At 41.5% G+C, this 18,667-nt stretch overlaps 1 protein-coding gene and 1 long non-coding RNA gene across 2 annotated transcripts in view; one reads left to right on the top strand and one right to left on the bottom strand.

Moving 5' to 3' along the window:
- The window catches only part of LOC122553624 (uncharacterized), a 36,895-nt gene extending 28,464 nt beyond the window's left edge, over nucleotides 1–8,431 (top strand). The window contains exons 5-6 of the mRNA XM_043697719.2: nucleotides 4,116–4,210; nucleotides 8,352–8,431. Of these exons, the coding sequence (XP_043553654.2) occupies nucleotides 4,116–4,210; nucleotides 8,352–8,431 (175 nt within the window). The remainder of the gene's footprint in view (nucleotides 1–4,115; nucleotides 4,211–8,351) is intronic.
- Nucleotides 3,555–18,575, bottom strand: LOC148149405 (uncharacterized). Its single transcript, XR_015757762.1, has 2 exons — nucleotides 18,519–18,575; nucleotides 3,555–3,810 (listed from the first exon to the last, which is right to left on the bottom strand). It is a non-coding gene; the product is annotated as an uncharacterized LOC148149405 (long non-coding RNA).
- Between the last annotated feature and the right edge of the window lie 92 nt (nucleotides 18,576–18,667).

Here is an 18,667-nt window from a genome sequence, read left to right as displayed (position 1 = left end):
CTTAAGGTCACGCCTTAGCCTACAACGCTCCAGGGAAAACAGCCCCAGCCTATTCAGCCTCTCCCTAAGCTCAAATCCTTGAACCCTGGCAACATCCTTGTAAATCTTTTCTGAGGAGAAAGTGAGGACTGCAGATGCTGGAGATCAGAGCTGAAAATGTGTTGCCGGAAAAGTGCAGCAGGTCAGGCAGCATCCAAGGAACAGGAGAATCGATGTTTTGGGCATAAGCCCTTCTTCAGGAATCTTTTCTGAACCCTTTCAAGTTTCACAACATCCTCCTAATAGGAAGGAGACTAGAATTGCACACAATATTCCAACAGTGCCTAACCAATGTCCTGTACAGCTGCAACATGACCTCCCAACTCCTGTACTCAATGCTCTGAACAATGAAGGAAGGCATATCAAATGCCGCCTTCACTATCCTATCTTCCTGCGACTCTACTTTCAAGGATAAGGTGACTAGAACTGAAATTAGTCCAAATGTGATCTGACCAATGAGTTGTAGAGGATTAGCACCACTTTATTTCCCTTCTACTTTGTGCTACTATTAATGACGCCAAGGATCCTAAATGCCTTCTCAACAGCTGGTTCAACTTGTCAAGCTTTCTTCAGAGAATCCCAAGGTCCCTCTGCTCCTAAACTCCCCATTGAGTCTGTATTGTCTCTTCATGTTTCGTCTGTCAAAATGCATTACCTCCTGTTTCTCTGCACTGAAATTTAACTGCCAGGTGTTTTTCCATTTGACTAACTTATTATCTCTCTGGTTGCTCAGGGTCATCCTCAGAATTCATTATGCTTCCTAGCCTAGTATCACCTGCAAATGTAGATATTTTGGCCATCTCCAAATAGTTTACAGATTATAAAAAGCAAGGCTCCTATCACCGATCCTTGGAGAACACCACTGATCTCCTCTCCAGTCCAAGAAATGCCCAGCTATACCTAATGTCTGGTTCCTATCTCTAATCCATATGGCCAAGGACCCATCAATACCAAACAGTTCTAATTTGCTAACCAACATGCCATGTGGGTATTGCAAATACTTTTTGATAGGCCAAATATACCACATACACAGCATTACGCTCATCCACTACATGTGCCACTTTGTCAATGAACTATTAAATTTACCAGACATGACATGGCCTTGAAAAAGCCTGTCCTTATTCTATCTGGGATCTCGATCCTTGACTTTTTTTTGTTTTAATCCTTTTTCCAACTTCATACTACAATAGCATTCAATATTATCATTATTTCCCAAATGCTCCACCACGCCAATGTTCTCTCCTTCATGTGGGCGGCACGGTGGCACAGTGGTTAGCACTGCTGCCTCACAGCGCCAGAGACCCTGGTTCAATTCCCGACTCAGGCGACTGACTGTGTGGAGTTTGCACATTCTCCCCGTGTCTGCGTGGGTTTCCTCCGGGTGCTCCGGTTTTCTCCCACAGTCACAAGATGTGCGGGTCAGGTGAATTGGCCATGCTAAATTGCCCGTAGTGTTAGGTTAAAGGGGTAAATGTGGGGGTATGGGTGGGTTGCGCTTCGGCGGGTCGGTGTGGACTTGTTGGGCCGAAGGGCCTGTTTCCACACTGTAAGTAATCTAATCTAATCTAATCTAATGTGCCTCATTGCCTGGAACCAGATCCAACACCGCATCCTCCTGGTAGGACCGGAAAAGGACTGTTCCAGAAAGTTTTCCGAGACGCATTGCAGACATTTCTCCTCTTCTGTGCCCAACTCTGCCTCCGCCCTCCCCCCTCCCCCCCTCCCCCCCCCCCACCTTCCCATTCTACCCTAGGGCAATTGAAATAACCAACTGTCACAAATACTTGTCTTGCAGGTTTCCACAATATGCCTACAAATGCTCTCTTCTACTTCCTCCCCACTATTTGGAGCTCTAGTAGAAATACCAAACAAGATCATCACTTCCTTCATGTGTCACCAACCATATAGATTCTCATTCAGGAACTGTATCTGTTCAAGTGCTTTGATACTATATTGACCAAGATTGTTACACTATCTTTGTTAGCCGTCCTATTTCTACTAAAAATAACCTCCAATGTTATGTATTCAGTCCTATTCTGCTTTGAGCCATATTTTGGTCAATGCTACTATGCCAAATCCCCCTGCAGCAAATTCTGCTTCAGGTTGCTCAATTTTATTCACTATGCTCTGTACTTACATACATATGATTTAACGTTGCCCTTAAGTCTTGCCAATTGGGAGGCAACAATTTCTTTGTTCACTGCCAACTCTTGAGCCTTCTCTCACTTCCTGTTCTCCATTGTGTATTTTCTCTCTTTTGCCCTCACTGATACTTCCATAACTGCACCAATTAGTCAACATTCACTCCTGCCTTATAAGTTTAAATCCATCCCCACTATTCTATTTACTATCTCTCAACCAGAAGATTAGCTCCATTTTGTCTTTGGTGAAGCCCATCTCTTCTCAACACCTTGTTTAATTTAGTTTTTAAAAACAACATATTGGTTGCTGTCTGTGAAAATCCATTTGTGGCTGGATTTATCAAATTCCATGTTAATGCTAATTCTGTAGTAACAAATTAGTTTTGAGAGAGACAATATGCCAGATTTAAGTGCATAACCTAAGTTGTAAAACATCTGTTCAGCTATAACAGTGTGTTACATTCAGGTGAATTTAAAATATCCCATGGCACCAATTGAAGATCAGAGATATTTTCTGTCTCAGATGAACATTGTCCCAGAACCAACACTATCAAAATAAACCATACCTCATTTGTCATGGAGAGTAAAGGAATGTTTCTGCAATTCAAAATCAAGTATTGGCTGCGAAACAAATGATACATCCCAAAGATGTTTATGGCACTATACAAATGTAAGTTTGTTTCTTGCCGCATCACATGTGAATAAGGACTTTTGAACCAAATACTTGAGAAAAGCGAGTACCGTTGTAACAGTAAAACTTCATGTTCTAATGTTACCAAATGAGATAAGGAGTAAAAGTACATCAGTTTTGAAAATATTTTAAGTCTACATGCAGTTGATTATAATTCTATTATTCACCTAAATATCTAACAATGTTCTTTTTTCAAGTAAACACATGTTGTTATTATACTTAATATATAATCCATTTTGGACCCTTACACACTTAATTCTTGAAGTGGCTTGGTCTGGTTAATTTCTAAATGGTTTAAAGTTCCTGAGCTTAATCAAGGTAAGAACCAACTGACAGTATATGGGCTCAGCAGCAACATAATTTTGTTGCCATTCATGCTGGCCATGACACACACACTTACATGTATAAATATGCATGCAGGTGAGACATATGTTTCTACAGAGCATTTTGGATTACACTTCTGCAGATGGATATGTATGTATTTTAAGTTAGTGATAGCATTCTAATGTGGAGTGTTCTGTAGTCACTTGATCTAATCCATTTAGGCTACTGAATCAGTGGTTTCTGCCCAATATTACTTTGCCACATAGTGCAATGTATAAAAGATGGCCAATATCAGGACATGGATTGAATGTGACTATTGAAGTGACATTTTCTGATTGAATACTAAATTTTTGCATGTATCTATATACACATGTACATGTTTATTGAATTGCTTGATCACAATTTTAAATCCGTATTCTCACACTGGTTTGGAAGTATTATATTGTCAGCCAAGAGTGGTATCTCAAGGCCTCCTCCAGGAGTGATTGCAAAGCAGGGCATAAAAGTGACAGAAACCTATCCTTCTATTTTGATGTTGACAAGTCACCGTGCTTTGGATGTTCTTCAGATCAGGATATTGCTTCAGAAACATCAGAATTCAATGGGCATGAGCATCTGCTTGAAAACAAGGTGAAATAAAATTATTGTATTTTAGCATGGCAAATTTGAAAATACAGTAAAGTGGCCTCCTGCTACTATGAAGTGACTTCAGAAAAACATTGTTTTCATTGTGTTGATAATTCTATCCAAAATTATTTGAGAATGAAGTCATTGTAGGATAATCCAGTTAGCAAGTACCAATGTAGGAATGTGCTTAACTGCTATTGTTTTGCTGCTGAATGGATCTCAGCTTCGACCCAAGATGAGTGATAAGCTCTACTTGTATTTACAATTTAATGCAACAATCTTTCATTTTCCAGCTATGAACCAGAATTGTTCCCAGGTCTCATTTACAGGATGGTCAAACCAAGAATTGTTCTGCTAATATTTGTCTCTGGCAAGGTTGTTTTGACAGGTAAAAACAAATTTGTTTAATATCTATTTTCATATTGCTCTCTCGCATTTTTGTGACTGTTGTTGATCAGCATGTAATTTGAATTTTGTTATTTATTTGAACTGTTGAAACTATATCTATTCATCAAAAATGCTTCTATTCCAAGCTTATTATGTAGTTAAGCAGTCAGTAACCACAATTAAGTACCTTTTTTTAGTGCCGTGAACTTGTTAACATAATCATTAAAATAAATTGGATACATAGATAAAAGTTTAAAGATTAATCAACTTTATTTTTCTAAGTTCTGCAATCAAATTACTCATTATTCCTTTGTGATGTAAACCAAGTGTTTCAGATATCAGTTTTTACATTAGTACCTATGCAGGCAGAATGCATTGGCCCATTTTTCTATTTTCAAAATTTTATATGAGGAAAGGAAACTACCAGACTAATTTCAGATTTTAGGAAAATGTTCACTTTGCATAATTATTCAGGAAATGTTTGCAATGACTGATTATAAAATGCCAGTAGCAGAAATCATTTCAGTAATTGAAGCAAACATGCTCTCTCTGTTTCTCATCTAAGTAACTAGACAAAATAGTTTCCCAATCTGGATGGAAGTTTGCTCGCCGAGCTGGAGGTTTGTTTTCAGACATTTCATCACTATACGAGGTAACATCATCAGTGAGCCACCAGCGAAGCGCTGGTGGTATGTCCCACTTTCTATTTTTGTTAGGTGGGTGATGTCATTTCCAGTTCTTTTTCTCCGGAGGATGGTAGATGAGGTCTAAATCGATGTGTTTATTGATAGAGTTCCAGTTGGAATGCCATGCTTCAAGAAATTCTTGTGCGTCTCTAGTTTGGCTTCTCCTAGGATAGATGTGTTGTTCCAGTCAAAGTGGTGTCCTTTATCTGTATGTAAGGATACTAGAGATAGCGGGTCATGTCTTTTTGTGGTTAGTTGATATTCATGTATCCTGGTGGCTAGCTTTCTGCCTGTTCGTCCAATGTAGTGTTTGTTACAGTTCTTGCAAGGTATTTTATAAATAACATTTCTTTTGTTTGTTGTTTATATCGGTTCTTTAAAGTTCATTAGTCGCTGTTTAAGTGTGTTGGTAGGTTTGTGGGCTACAGTGATACCCAGAGATCTGAGTAGTCTGGAGATCATTTTTGAGATGCCTTTGTAGGGTAAAGCGTCTAGGGTTTCCAGACACGTTGTCTGCTTGTTTTGGGTTTCATGCTGAGGAACTGGCGGACTATGTTTATTGGGTACCTGTTCTTCTTGAATACGCAGTAGGTATTTCTCATCTGCTCTTCGTAGTTCCTTGATGCTGCAGTGTGTGGTGGCTCATTGAAATAATGTCCTAATGCAGCTTTGTGGGTGTTAGGAGTAGTTCAGTATTTGGTCCATATGTGGTGTTTTCCTGTCAACGCAGGTTTGAAGATCCCCATTGAGTGTTCGCTCTACTGTGACATCTAGTAGTGGCAGTTTGTTGTTGTGTCATCATCATCGTCATTGTCATCATCCCAACATTAAGCAGGAAAAAGGAAGAAAACAATAGAAGGACTCAAAAGACAAAAACATTGTAATCCCACTTGGAAACAAAGAATGCATGGCTGTCATTTTAAACAGAACAGACCACTGAGAAAGTGAATGCACTGCTTGCAGATACTATCATTGTTGTAGGTTCTCTCTAATTTGTTTCATTTCGTGATGACAAAGGTGTCATCACTTAGCGGAACCAAAGTTTGGATTGGATGGTGGGGAGAGCTGTTTTTGAGTCTCTGCATAACTGCTTCTGCTAGGAACCCTGATATTGGTGATCCTCAGGGTGTTCCATTGATTTGTTTGTAGGTCTTGTTATTGAACATGAAGTGGGTGGTAAGGGACAGGTCCACTAGCTTGATGATATCTTTGCTGATGAGTTGGCGCTGTCTGGTGTTTGTGTCTTTGGTTCTTGTAGTCAGTCAGTGTTTCTTTGGCCAGGTTGATGTTAATGGATGTGAACAGGGCTGTTACGTCAAAGGAGACTATTATTTCATCCTCTTCTATCATGGTGTCTTTGGTGTTCAGGAATTCTTGGGTGGAGTGAATCGAGTGGCGTGAGTGTTCTACTAAGTGTTTTAGTCTTTGGTGGCGTTCCCTTGCAAGTCTGAACATTGGTGTTCCAGATAGTGAGACTATGGGTCTGAGGGGGGGCTCCTGGTTTGTCTACTTTGGGTAGTCGGTAGAAGCATGGTGTTTTGGATCCATCTGGTTTCATTTTTTTGGGAAGTCTGTCTTGTTTAATTCTCCAGATTTCTTAAGTTTTTTTTGAGTCAGACTGTGATTCGATTTTCTAGTTGTGGGGTCGGGTCTATCGCCACCTGTTGGAAAGTCAGTATCTGCAAGCAGTGCGTTCACTTTCTCACAGTGGTCTATTCTGTTTAAAATGACAGCCATGCATCCTTTCTTTCCAAGTGGGATTACAATGTTTTTGTCTTTTGAGTCCTTCTATTGTTTGTTTTCTTTTTCCTGCTTAATGTTGGTGTGATGGTCTGTCTGCTTTCTTCTGAGAGTCCGTTTGCTGCTAGGAAGTCCTTTTTGTCTGCGTCTCTGTGGTTGTACTTTAAGCTGCTTATGAGGACAGCTTTTTGTGTGTCTGTTAGAGGTCGGTCTGATAAGTTTTTTTTTAAAAAATTATCCAAGCCTCTTTGTTGCTCTTTTGTGAGAGTTTGTCTAGTTTTTTCTGGAGGGCTATTTTCTTCAATTCCTGTGTTTGCTGCTGTTTGATGCTTATGGCTTATTGTAGTGTGTCTATTCATTCATGGTCTGTCACGTTTGTGAGTAAAAGGTTTTTGGAGCGACATTTCCTGATTGTATTTATGGAGTCGGTTGTAGGCATTGTTAATCATTTCTCGAAGCATTCTGTGGCCGTTTGTTCTGCTATTCATTTGGCGAGTGTGGTATTGAGTGGAGGTTTGTATTTAAGATATTTTGATAGTACCTGTTTCCTTAGGCATTCATGCAGCAATACAGCTGTTCGCAGATGGTGTTGGTTTCCCATCTTCAGACCAGTTTTAGTGTGTTGTGCCCATAGGTGTTAGCAATTTTGGGAAAGATTTGTAACTCCGGTTGAGGTTCTGGCTGTAGGTTTGCTGGCTAAGCTGGAAAGTTTGTTTTCAAATGTTTTGTCACCATACTGGGTAACATCATCAGTGAGCCTCTGGTGAAGCACTGGTGGTATGTCCCACTTTTTGTGTTTTAAGTTTCTTTTTGGGTGGGTGATGTCATTTCCAGGTCTTTTTCTCAGACAAACAGGCAGAAAACTAGCCACCAGGGTACACGAACATCAACTAACCACAAAAGAACATGACCCACTATCACTAGTATCCTTAAATACAGATGAAGAAGGACACCACTTTAACTGGGACAACACATCTATCCTAGGACAAGCCAAACAGAGACACGCACGAGAATTCCTTGAAGCATGGCATTCCAACCAGAACTCTATCAATAAATACATCAATTTGGACCCCATCTTCCATCCTGAGAAAAAGAACTGGAAATGACATCACCCATCCAACAAAACCTAAACACATAAATAGAAAGTGGGACATACCACCAGCACTTCACTGGAGGCTCACTGATGTTACCTCATATGCTTACGAAAGATCTGAAAACAAAACCTTCCAGCTCAGTGAGCAAACATCCATCCAGAAAGTCAACCTGAGCTATAAATCTTTTCAAAAGTCACTAATAGTGTCACAATAACTAAGCTATATGTTACTACAGATATTAATTTCATCAGTAAACTGCTTCAATAATTTAAATGCTATTTTGAAAATATTGATAGAACAAGATCATGCTTTAATGGAAATTAGCTTTTTTTTTAAATGAACGTTTTGTTTTGTTTGAATAAATGTACTTTAATAATTTCCCTTGTCAGATATTATTTTCTGCATTTTAGCTTCAATAAATGATTATTACTGTTAATAGCACCATCACTGCAGTGCTGTACAAAAAAATGTGCATTCCAAAGGGCTAACTTTGTATATTAGCACAGAACTTGCTAAAATCTTGACATTTTTGTGTAATAGATTTGGTGTGAGATGCCTTTTAATGTTTGGCACCTTGATATGTACTCGGAGCAAAGAGTTTAAAATGTTTGTTTATCTGCAGGTGCCAAAGTACGTTCAGAGATCTATGAAGCATTTGAGAACATCTATCCAATCTTGAAGGGCTTTAAGAAGGCTTCGTGACATCCATATACAAAACTGAATGATGTGGATGAGAATGTATATTTTTTTAAAATCCCTTCCCTGGGACCACACCTATTATCACAAATCACAAAATCATGAAGATTTCGATGAGGGTAGGTCTTTTTGGAGTATTCTAATTCATCCAACCAGAAATGCTTGATGTTTGCTTCATCCTAAACTGTGGGACGTTATCATGCTCCACAATTCCATTCCATGTTAATCATTTTGTTGGAAGAACTTCTTGGCGCTGGTCATACAATTACTTTTTACTAATTTGGACTTGACCCCTATTGTATTCTGGTAGTCTAATTTAACTAACTTTATTTGCAGTAAATTAATATCTTTTTAGAACAAGTGCTCAGTTGCTCTTCCTTTAATTTTTTTTTGGTGTGTTTTTCTCACATCTTTCTTCACCCATTTATATTTTTTGTCCTGCTCACCCTTTTGTTTTTAACCCCGAGTTGCCTCTCCTCAGGTACCTTCTGCAAATATAACCAAACTTTCAAGTAAATTGGAAACAGTGGTGAACCCAATGTCATTGTCTGAAGCAGTATATTTGGACTAGTTGTGATTAAGCTATTTAAATATTCTTTGTAAATGAAAAGATCTAATTATGAAACTTTAAAAATATTTAGGCTGATTTTGGTACTTGATTGGGAAAAAACTTATTGTTTGAAATATGTTTTGCTTTTTGTAAAATTGAGAGTTAAAGACAGAGTTGTACTATTGAAAATAACCTGTAACTAAAGGAATTGATAAGCATTCTAAATTGTGTTCAAATTATTCTTGTACTTATCATGAAATAAATAGATTTGTTATGATATTTTTCCATTCTTGGTCCAATATTGTGCCATTTGATTGTTTGTTCAGTTGAAGATCTCTCATCATATATTTCCTTGCCTGTCCCCCCAGTTTTTGTTATTACAACGTCCATACAAATCCCAGTCTATCAAGCAGCTGCTATATTATAAATGCATCACTTTGGTTACTGACAGAAGCACAATCCAATCTTCATAAATAACTATTGAAGCATGCAAATTAGAAAAGCTTTGATTCAAACTCCACTCCCTATTGTATTAAAATGGTCACAATGCTTTTGTATTACTTGTAGCCCAATAAATGAGATAACGAGAGTCCAGAGACAGTATATTCCTGTTAGGATGAAAGGAAAGGCTGGTAGGTGCAGAGAATGCTGGATGACTAGAGAAATTTGAGGTTTTGGTGAGGAAAAAGGAAGGAAGGATATGTTAGGTAGAGATAGGAGAAATCGAGTGAATCCTTTAGAGTATAAAGGCAGTAGGAGTATACTTAAGAGGGAAATCAGGAGGGCAAAAAGGGGACATGAGATAGCTTTGGCCAATAGGGTTAAGGAGGAATCCAAAGGGTTTTTACAAATACATTAAGGACAAAAGGGTAACTCGGGAGCGAATAGGGCCCCTCAAAGATCAGCAAGGTGACCTTTGTATGGAGCCGCAGGAGATGGGGGACTTATTAAATGAGTATTTTGCATCAGTGTTTACTGTGGAGACAGACATGGAAGATATAGAATGTGGGGAAATAGATGGTGACATCTTGAAAAATGTCCATATTCCAGAGGAGGAAGTATGGGATGTCTTGAAATGCATAAAGGGCGGAACAGTGGCTCAGTGGTTAGCACTGCTGCCTCACAGCTCCTGAAATCAAGGTTTGATTCCAGCCTTGAGTGACTGTCTGTGTGGAGTTTGCACATTCTCCCTGTGTCTCTGCGGGTTTCCTCCGGGTGCTCTGGTTTTCCTCCCACAATCCAAAGATGTGCAGGTCAAGTAAATTGGCCAAGCTAAATTGTCCATCGTGTTAGGTGCATTAATGAGGGGTAGATATATGGTAGGGGAATGGGTCTGAGTGGGCTACTCTTCGGAGGGTCGGTGTGGACTTGGTGGACTGAAGGGCCTGTTTCCATACTGCAGGGAATCTAATCTAAAGGTGGATTAATCCCCAGGTCCTGATCAGGTGTACCCTAGAACTCTGTGGGAAGCTAGCAAGTGATTGCTGGGTGCCTTACTGAGATACTTCTATCATCAAAAGACAGATGAGGTACCAGTAGGCTGTAGGTTGGCTAATGTGGTACCATTATTTAAGAAAGGTGGTAAGAACAAGCCAGGGAACTATCGACCAGGGAGCCTGACGTCTGTGATGGGCACAGGATGTACATGTATTTGGAAAGGCAAGGACATGGCTTTCTGTGGGAAATCATGTCTCATGAACCTGACTGAGTTTTTTTGAAGAAGTAACAAAGAGGATTGAGGGCAGATCGGTCGACATGATCTATATGGACTTCAGTAAAGCGTTTGACAAGTTTGCCCATGGGGAGATTGGTTAGCAAGGTTAATATATAGAACATAGAAAATTACTGTGCAGTACAAGCCCTATGGTTCTCAATGCTGCGCATGGAATACAGGGAGAACTAGCGGTTTGGATATAGAACTGGCTCGAAGGTTGAAGACAGAAGATAGCGCTGGAGAGTTGTTTTTCAGACTGGAGGCCTGTGACCAGTGGAGTGTCACAAGGATCGGTGTTGGGTCCATTACTTCATTTATATAAATGATTTGGACATGAGCATAAGACATAAAGGTATACATAGAACATAGAACAATACAGCACAGAACAGGCCCTTTGGCCCACGATGTTGTGCCGAACATTTGTCCTAGCTTAAGCACCTATCCATGTACCTATCCAATTGCCGCTTAAAGGTCACCAATGATGCTGACTCTGCCACTCCCACAGGCAGCGTATTCCATGCCCCCACCACTCTCTGGGTAAAGAACCTACCCCTGACATCCCCCCTATACCTTCCACCCTTCACCTTAAATTTATGTCCCCTTGTAACACTCTGTTGTACCCGGGAAAAATGTCTCTGACTGTCTATCTGTTCCCTTGATCATCTTATAAACCTCTATCAAGTCACCCCTCATCCTTCGCCATTCCAATGAGAAAAGGCCTAGCACTCTCAACCTATCCTCATACGACCTATTCTCCATTCCAGGCAACATCCTGGTAAATCTCCTTTGCACCCTCTCCAAAGCTTCCACATCTTTCCTAAAGTGAGGCGACCAGAACTGCACACAGTACTCCAAATGTGGCCTAACCAAAGTCCTGTACAGCTGCAACATCAGCTCACGACTCTTGAATTCAATCCCTCTGCTAATGAACGCTAATACACTATAGGCCTTCTTACAAGCTCTATCCACCTGAGTGGCAACTTTCAAAGAGCTATGAAGATAGACCCCCAAGATCCCTCTGCTCCTCCACTTTACTAAGAACCCTACTGTTAACCCTGTATTCCGCATTCTTATTTGTCCTTCCAAAATGGACAACCTCACACTTGACAGGGTTGAACTCCATCTGCCACTCCTCAGCCCAGCTCTGCATCATATCTAAGTCCCTTTGCAGCCGACAACAGCCCTCCTCACTATCCACAACTCCACCAATCTTCGTATCGTCTGCAAATTTACTGACCCACCCTTCGACTCCCTCTTCCAAGTCAGTAATAAAAATTACAAACAGGAGAGGACCCAGAACTGATCCCTGCGGAACGCCACTTGTAACGGGCTCCAGGCTGAATATTTACCATCTACCACCACTCTCTGACTTTGACCAGTTAGCCAGTTCTCTATCCAACTGACCAAATTTCCCACTACCCCATGCCTCCTGACTTTCCGCATATGTTTGCAGATGACACCAAAATTGGAGATGTAGTGGACAGTGAAGAAGGTTACCTCAGATTACAACGGGATCTTGATCGGATGGGCCAATGGGCTGAGGAATGGCAGATGGAGTTTAATTTAGATAAATGCGAGATGGTGCATTTTGGGAAAGCAAATCTAGCAGGACCTTACCATTAAGTGGATACCTTCTAGGGAGTGTTGCTAAACAAAGAGACTTTGGAGTGCATGTTCATAGCTCCTTGAAAGTAGAGCCACAAGTAAATGACAGTGAAGATGGTGTTTGGTATGCTTTCCTTTATTGGTCAGAGTATTGAGTACAGGAGTTGGGAGGTCATGTTGCAGCTGAACAGGACGTTGGTTAGGCCACTTTTGGAATACTGCGTACAGTTCTGGTCTCCTTCCTATTGGAAGGATGTTGTGAAACTTGATAGGGTTCAGAAAAGATTTACAAGGAGGATGCCAGGGTTGGAGGATCTGTGCTACAGGGAGAGGCTGAATAGGCTGGGGCTGTTTTCCCTGGAGCATCGAAGACTGAGGGGTGACCTCAGAAGTTTATAAAATCATGACAGGCATGGATAAGATAAATAGACAGTCTTTTCCCTGGGATGGGGGAGTCCAAAACTAGAGGACATAGGGTTAGGTGAGAGAGGAAAGATTATAAAAGGGAAAGGGGCAACTTTTTCATGCAGAGGGTGGTGTCTGTATGGAATGAGCCACCAGAGGAAGTTCTGGAGGCTGGTACAATTGCATTATTTAAAAGGCATCTGGATGGGTATATGAATAGGAAGGGTTTGGAGGGATACAGGCCTTGCTGGCAGGTGGGACTAGATTGGGTTGGGATATCTGGTCCACATGGATGAGTTGGACCGAAGGGTCTGTTTCTGTGCTGTACATCTCTGATGTGTGAACATTGGGTTGTGACAGAACTGGATTTGAGCTATGTTTTAACTCTGCACTATCACATGCTGATTCTCCAGGTTTTGAAATCCCTTGATGCTCAAAGTTGTTCAGATTTCTACGAATTGGCAACATGTACCTGAATCATGACTACTTTAACAAGGGAGCAATAGCTGCAAACTTTTCAAATGCCAACAGGAGAAAATTAGCAATGAAATAAATGCTGGAAAAACTCGGCAGATCAAGTGTCTTCTCTGGAGAGAGTTAACATTGAGTCCAATATAACTTATTTAAAATTGAAATCATAAATGTCTGGTATGAAATAATCAACTGTTCACTGAACAATGTATTTGATACCTGTGTGAAATGTACTTGGGATGTCGTTTACGTTTATATTTGGAAATTCTCAACCCAAGAGGACAAATGCTCACCTGAATCCAATATCCAAGGAATGATCATTAATTGATTGAGTACTTATTTCTGGGTAAGGTGACATGAAATATGGGCTTTTCCAGTTTGCGAATCTAGTATTCACTTAGTCATAGATATATAGCACAGAAACTGACCCTTGGCCCAACTCATCCATGCTGACTAGATATCCTAAATAAATCTAGTTCCATTTAGAGTCATATTCATAGACATGAACAGCATGGAAACAAACCCTTTGGTCCAACCTGTCCATGCCGACCAGCCTATCCCAACCCAATCTAGTCCCACCTGCCAGCACCTGGCCCATATCCCTCTAAACCCTTACCATTCATATGCCCATTCAAATGTTGCAATTGTACTAGCCTCCACCACTTCCTCTGGCAGCTCATTTCATACACATACCACCCTCTGCATGAAAGCTTTGCCCATTAGGTCTCCTCTATATCTTTCCTGTTTCACCCTAAACCGATGCCCTCTGGTTCTGGACTCCCCCACCCCAGAGAAGAGAATTTGTCTATTTACTCTATCCACGGCCGTCCTGATTTTATAAACCCTCTGCCTCTGACTCTCCAGGGAAAACAGCTCTAGCCTATTCAATCTCTCCCTTGTCTAACCCTTGCATCCTTAACGCTTTTCTGAACATTCACCAGCACCTAGTCCACATCTCTCTAAACTGTCCCAATTCATATACCCATTCAGATGCCTTTTAAATGTTGTAATTGTACCGACCTCCTCCACTTCCTTTGGCAGCATGTTCCATACACGCACCACGTAGATGGTGCCCCTTAGTTCCCATTTTTAAATCTTTCCCCTCTCACTTTCAAACCTAGGCCCTCTTGTTTTCAACTCCCCTATGCTGGGGGAAAATACCTTGACTATTTACCCTATCCATGCCACTTACGATTTTATAAACTTCTATAAGGTCTTGCTTCAGCCTCCAATGCTCCAGGGAAAATAGCCACAGCATATTCAACCTCTCCCTATAGCTCAAACTCTCCAACCCTGGCAATATCCTTGTAAATCTTTTCTGAACCCTTTCAAGTTTCACAACATCCTTCTTATAGCAAAGATCAAAATTGCACACAGGATTCCAAAAGTGGCCTAACCAATATGATCTTCCAACTCCTATACTTAATGCACTGACCAAGAAAGGCAAGCATACAAAACGCTTTCTTCACTGGCCTGTCTACCTGTGACTCCACTTTCAAGGAACTATGAGCCTGCACCTCAAACTCCCCAGGTCCTTACTGTTAAATGTAGAAGTCCTGCCCTGACTTTCCCTAACAAAGTGTTTATCACATTTATCACGATTGAACACTGTCTGGCCCTCCTTGGCCTATTTGCCCATCTGATCAAAGATAAAAATCACACAACACTAGGTTATAGTCCAACAGATTTATTTGGAAGCACGAGCTTTCGGAGTGCTGCTCCTTCTTCAGGTGATTGTAGACAATTAGATTGTTGAAGACACAGAATTTATAGCAGAAGTTTACAGTGTGATGTAACTCAAATTACATATTGAAAAAGACCTGGATTGTTTGTTAAGGCTGCCCTCTTTTCAAATGACCATGTTGATTTCAGTTCTTTCTTATGTAAATCGTAAAACCCTTTTTAAAAGTTACATTCTCAAAGTGCACTTTAACAGTTGGTGTCATGTCAGCCCAGATAAGGTATTGAAGGTGTTAACTCCCTGTAAGGCTGTTTGTGCCACAATGGTCAGACTGATTCTAATCTAAAAAACGGATTTACAGAATCTTACATGGATTCATGCAGCTTTTGAGAAAAGTAAAATGTAATTCTGCAAGTACAAATTCACCCCACAAACTTTGTGCGCATGTGGGTTTGTGTGAGTGTAAAGGGGTTTAAGTCTGTGAGAGGGTGTGTGTGGGAGTGTATGAGAGAGGGTCTGTGAGAGTGTGTGTGTCCGGCTATGTGTGTATAGTGCAATGGGGTCACCTGTAGTGTGGCATGAACCCAAGGTCTTGGTTGAGGCCATCCCCATGGGTACTGAACTTGGCTATCAGCCTCTGCTCGGCCACTTTCCATTGTTGCCTACCCCAAAGTACGCCTTGGAGGATGGTCACCCGAAGGTCCGAGGTTGAATGTCCCGGACTGTTGAAATGTTCTCCGACTGGGAGGGAACACTTCTGTCTGTTGATTGTTCTGAGGTATCCATTCATCTATTGCCGTAGCCTCTGCTTGGTCTCGCCAATGTACCATGCCTCAGGGCCTCCTTGCCTGCACCGTATGAGATAGACAATGTTGACTGAGTTGCATGAGTACCTGCTGCGTACATGGTGGGAGGTGTCCCCACGTGTAATGGTGGTATCAGTGTCGACATTCTGACACATCTTGCAGCATCTACTGTGACAAGGTCATACGGTATTGTTATGAACAATGTTTGAGGTTTGATGGTTGCTTAAAAGGTGAGAAGTGGAGGAGTGGGGAAGGTCTTGATGAGGTGCTCATCCTCATTGATAATGTGTTGCAGGCTGCAAAGAACATGGCGTAGTTTTTCGGCTCCTGGGAAGTACTGGACAATGGAGGGTACCCTGTCAGTTGCAGCTCTTGTCTGTCTCCTGAGGAGGTCATTACGATTCATTGCTGTGGCACGTCTGAACTGGTGGTCGATGAGTTGAGTATTGTATCCCGTTCTTATGTGTACGTACTTCCAAGTGCCCGTTATGTTCTTCCTCATCTGAGCAGATCCTGTGTATGCGTAGGGCTTGTCCATAGGGGATGGCTGTTTTAATGTTTCGGGTGGAAGCTGGAGAAGTGTAGCATTGTAAGGTTATCCGTGGATTTGCAGTGGAGTATGGTGAGTGTCTCTAGAGTGTAGATACATGCATCTCCATCAAGCATAGGCACCTCAGCACTACAATCTATCGCAAACACACGGATAACCTCACAATGCTACACTTCTCCAGCTTCCAGCCGAAACTTATTTAAACAGCGATCCCCTATGGACAAGCCCTACGCAGATACATTATCTGTTCAGATAAGGAGGAACAGGACGGGCACTTGAAAGAACTCATGGATGCCCTCATAAGAACGGAGTACGATGCTCAACTCATTGAATGCCAGTTCCGACATGCCACAGGGAGGAACTGTAATGACCTCCACAAGAGACCGACACGAGCTGCAACCGACAGGGTACCCTTTGTTGTCCAGTACTTCCCAGGAGCCGAAAAACCACGCCATGTTCTTTGCAGCCTGCAACACATTATCAATGAGAATGAGCACCTCACCAAGACCTTCCCATGCCTCCACTTCTCGCCTTTAAACAACCACCAAACTTCAAACAGATCATTGTTCGTAGCAAACTGCCCAACTTTCAGGACAATACCATACAACCATGTCACGGTTGATGCTGCAAGACGTGTCAATGTCGACCCAGGTACCACCATGTATGTGGCAGGTACTCATGCGACTCAGACAACGTTGGCTATCTCATGTGCTGCAAGCAAGGATGCCCTAAAGCATAGTATATTGGCGAGACCAAGCAGAGGCTATGGCAACGGATGAATGGACACCGCAGAACAATCAACAGAGGAGTGCTCCCTCCCAGTCGGAGAACACTTCAGTAGTCTGGGACGTTCTACCTCGGACCTTCAGGTGACTGTCCTCCAAGGCGTACTTTGGGACAGGCAACAATGACAACTGGGCGAGCAGAGTCTGATAGCCAAGCTCAGTACCCATGGGGATGGCCTCAACTGGGACCTTGGATTCACATCACACTACAGGTGACCCCATACACTCACTCACTCACTCACTCTTTCTTACTGACTTAAACGCCTTTACATTCTCACACACACACACACACACACACACACACACTCCCAGACACTCATGAACACCCCCACCCCCCTCCCCGCAACCACACACCCCCACATGCATACATACACATATAAGTTTGTGGGTGAATTTGTACTTGCAGAATTACATTTTACTTTTCTCAAACTGGATAAATCCATGTAAGATACTGTAAATCCATTTTTTTTAGATTAGAATCAGTCTGACTATTGTGGCACAGACAGCCTTACAGGGAGTTAACATCTTCAATACCTTATCTGGGCTGACATGACATCAACTGTTAAAGTACACTTTGAGAATGTAACTTTTAAAAAAGGTTTTGCAATTTACATATGAAAGAACTGAAACCAACATGGTCATTCTAAAAGATGACAGCCTTAACAAACAATCCGGGTCTTTCTCAATATGTAATTTGAGTTACATCACACTGTAAACTTCTGCTATAAATTCTGTATCTTCAATGATCTAATTGTCCACAATCACCTGATGCAGGAGCAGCACTCTGAAAGCTAGTGCTTCCAAATAATCGGTTTGATTATAACCTGGTGTTGTGTGATTTTTAAACTTTGTACACCCCAGTCCAACACCGGTGTCTCCAAAGCATGACTACATCTGATTAATGTCCCTTTGTACTCTCACGTAACCTTCTTTACTGTCTGCTATCAATTTTGGTGTCGTCAGCAAACTTACTAATCATACCTCCCATATTCACACCCACTTATAGAGTCATAGACATAAACGGCATGGAAACAGACCCTTTGGTCCAACCCGTCCATGCCGACCAGATATCCCAACCCAATCTAGTCCCACCTACCAACACCTGGTCCATATCCCTCCAAACCCTTCCTATTCATATACCCATCCAAATGCCTTTTAATCTTTTCCCCTTTCAACCTAAACCTATGCCCTCGAGTTCTAGACCCCCCCGGGAAAAGACTTTGTCTATTTATCCTATTCATGCCCCTCATAATTTTGTAAACCTCTATAACTTGTGTATTAAGAACAGTGCATCACCTTAAAATTTAATCTTTTGAGGTGTTAATACCTACAGCATGTTTTGATTTTTCAAATTCAAGTTCCGTAGCATCTAATTTTAAAATTGGTGTGTCACTGGTTTAAATCCAGTAAACTCTGAATTCCAAAAAGTTGGCAATGACCCACTGTTAATCAGCGAGTGCTGGTGATGGGGCGGCAGAAGAAAAAATAGAAATTTATATCCCATGGTAAAGAAGCGTAAGCCCTACCTTTCAAATTCTACAGTTCAGTACATGCAAGGCTGTGATGTTCCCGATGGGCGGGGCTTAGCTCCCACCTGCCAATCGCCTTATCCCGGGTGTGAGTCACCTGATCAACAAACGTCTCCCATAATACACCCGGGTTAAACAAAACCACC

This window comes from Chiloscyllium plagiosum, unplaced genomic scaffold (assembly GCF_037043375.1).
Source record: "Chiloscyllium plagiosum isolate Xiang-an unplaced genomic scaffold, Cpla_swu_hap1 HiC_scaffold_8, whole genome shotgun sequence".
NCBI lineage: Eukaryota > Metazoa > Chordata > Chondrichthyes > Orectolobiformes > Hemiscylliidae > Chiloscyllium > Chiloscyllium plagiosum.
The sequence above is the reverse complement of the archived record's forward strand: the minus strand, read 5'-3'. Positions and strand labels throughout refer to the sequence as shown.